The sequence below is a fragment of the Pollachius pollachius genome (assembly GCF_949987615.1).
Source record: "Pollachius pollachius genome assembly, chromosome: 9".
Taxonomy (NCBI): Eukaryota; Metazoa; Chordata; class Actinopteri; order Gadiformes; family Gadidae; genus Pollachius; species Pollachius pollachius.
The window spans coordinates 3,286,732-3,289,606 of NC_136942.1; the positions used below are offsets into that span (position 1 = coordinate 3,286,732).

The window sequence follows — 2,875 nt, forward strand, 5'->3', positions numbered from 1 at the left end:
GACTGCCGCGCAGCGCGTCCCACTTCGCCACCTGTTCCGCTCCGTCTCTCTCGTTCAGATTGTTAATCTGTTCCCCCCCCCCCCCCCACCCCTCCGTCGGGGTCTCGGTCCTCAGGCGTGCCCGCGGAGTTCGTGGTCAACACCTGTAACGCGGGGTCGGGCGCGCTGGCGGTGAACATCGACGGCCCCTCCAAGGTGAAAATGGACTGCCAGGAGTGCTCCGAGGGCTACAAGGTGACCTACACGCCCATGGCGCCCGGCAGCTATCTCATCGCCATCAAGTACGGCGGCCAGCAGCACATTGTGGGCAGCCCCTTCAAAGCCAGAGTCACAGGTGCGCTTGATTTATTTGTGTCCTCGCCCAGATTCCACCCCTTTACCCCTCTCCCCCCACTCCCCTCGGCTGCTAACCGGCATGGCACACACACACACACACACACACACACACACACACACACACACACACACACACACACACAGACATGCACGTGCCCACACACACACGCATGCAGGCACACACACACACGCACACACCCACGCAGGCCTGCATGCCCACGCAAACAAACAAACACACACACAAACACACATCACACACACCTGCCCTCATAACCACCCATACAATCCACACACACACACCCGCCCACAAGTGCGATGACAAGAGCATTTTAAGGATCCAATTAATCCTCTCTCAGGGAACATTTGTTGAAGCGGAGCGATGGCTCTGTTATGCAAGCCTCTCATCTCACTGTATGCAATTGTTATATAAACACTACTGTAGTCCTTTGGACCGTCAACAGTGGTACACTGTAAAAAGTTAAGATCTGTATATTTTTTTGTAACCGTTACATATCCTGGGGCACCTTAGAAGAATTCGTCCACTTGGAATAAATGTACGCCAAATGAGGCAGCATGATGTAACTCTTTGAACTAAAAGGCATTTACTGACCCCTCTGTTTCTCTCCCCTCTTTCGCTCCCTTTCCCTTTCTCCCCCTCCCTCCCCTCTCTCTCTCTCTCTCTCTCTCTCTCTCTCTCTCTCTCTCTCTCTCTCTCTCGTTCTCTCTCTCTCTCTCTCTCTGTCTCTCTCTCCTCTCTCTCTCTGTCTCTGTCTCTGTCTCTCTCTCCTCTCCCTCTCTCTCTCTCCCTACCCCTCCCCCTCCCCCCAGGCGTCCGTCTGTCCGGGGGTCACAGCCTCCACGAGACCTCCTCCGTGCTGGTCGAGACCGTGACCAAGTCATCCAAGGTGGGCGGGGCCTACAGCGCCTCCTCCTCCTCCTCCTCCTCCTCCTCCCTCTCCAGCTCCGCCAAACTGACGTCTGACGCCAGCAAGGTGGTCTGTCGGGGGCCGGGCCTGTCCAAGGCTCTGGTGGGCCAGAAGAACTGCTTCACCGTCGACTGCGGCAAAGCAGGTGAGATCACCGTGGCAACGGTATCGCAACACCCAGGGAGTCAAACACTGTGAACGTGCACGGGCGTGCCTGCACGCATATGGCCATTAGCATGTTTGAAGACTGAAATAGGGGAAGACTTTTGGTGCTCGACACACACTGAGACATGCTAACGATGTCATTAACATCGACGACGTGGGCGTGGGGAGAACGTGGAATATAATCCGACCGTGTATGATCCAACCGCATCCACACGGGTTGTGTCAGGGCACTGGGGAGCTGGCAACGCTTTGACCCACGGATGAAAGGTCCCATTGGTATACCAGTAGGGTTGCTAGGGCAAGAAGGCCTAAACCGCTGCCCTACCAGTGATGACAACAGCTGGATCGGAAACCATCTGCTGTAGTCACCTTTGATAGGGTCTGCTGAATGGGTTCGCTAAATGGCATCTCAGTTTAGTCACCACACACACGCACACTATAGTCCAGCCCTCCCTCCTTACGCTTCCTTACTTTTGATTGTCTAATCGCGTCCAATGATGGCCATCTTGTCCTTCACGAATGAGGCATAGCAGTACAGCATACACACCATTTAACTTTGGCTGTATATCTTCGGTTCTTCTCTACACACACACACAAATGCGCAAAAGTAGACACAAAATCTCTACTCCCCATCAAAAGTTTAGACATACCCACATCTCTATCTTTTTTCTCCTATACATTCCCACCCAAACAAGCAAACCAACCGAATATACTGAACTCACCCCTCTCCCTCTCTCCCCCCTCTCTATTCCCCTATCTCTACCTCCCCCTCTTTCTCTTTTCCCTCCCTCTTTCTCTCTCCCTCCCTCTCTCTCTCTCCCTCCCTCTCCCCCCTCTTTATCCCTTCTTCTCTCTCTCTCTCTCCCTCCCTCTCCCCCCTCTTTATCCCTTCTTCTCTCTCTCTCTCTCCCTCCCCTTCCTCCCTCTCTCTCCCTGCCCATCCCTCTCTCTCCCCCCTCCATCTTTTCCTCTCTCTCCCTCTCTCTCCCCCCCTTTATCCCTTCTTCTCTCTCTCCCTCTCTATCCCTTCTTCTCTCTCTCTCCCTCCCCTTCCTCCCTCTCTCTCCCTTCCCCTCCCTCTCTCTCCCCCCTCCATCTCTTCCTCTCTCTCCCTCTCTCTCCCCCCTCTTTATCCCTTCTTCTCTCTCTCCCTTCCCCTCCCTCTCTCTCTCTCCCTCCCTCTCCCCCCCTCTTTATCCCTTCTTCTCTTTCTCCCTCTCTCTCCCATCCCATCCCCTCCCCCTCCATCCCCCTCTCTCTCCCCTCCTCCCCTCCCCCCCAGGTACCAACATGCTGATGGTGGGGGTGCATGGCCCTAGGGCCCCGTGTGAGGAGGTGTACGTGAAGCACGTGGGCAACAAGCTGTACAACGTCAGCTACACCGTCAAGGAAAAGGGCTCCTACACCGTCATCGTCAAGTGGGGGACGACAGCGTCCCCGGGAGCCCC

At 55.3% G+C, this 2,875-nt stretch overlaps 1 protein-coding gene across 1 annotated transcript in view; it reads left to right on the forward strand.

The window, feature by feature from the left end:
• Positions 1–2,875, forward strand: part of LOC307080139 (filamin-C-like) — a gene marked incomplete at both ends in the record, with an annotated part of 36,313 nt that overhangs the window by 32,430 nt on the left and 1,008 nt on the right. The window contains 4 exon segments of the mRNA XM_079742770.1: positions 116–334; positions 1,165–1,407; positions 2,710–2,847; positions 2,850–2,870. Of these exon segments, the coding sequence (XP_079598896.1) occupies positions 116–334; positions 1,165–1,407; positions 2,710–2,847; positions 2,850–2,870 (621 nt within the window).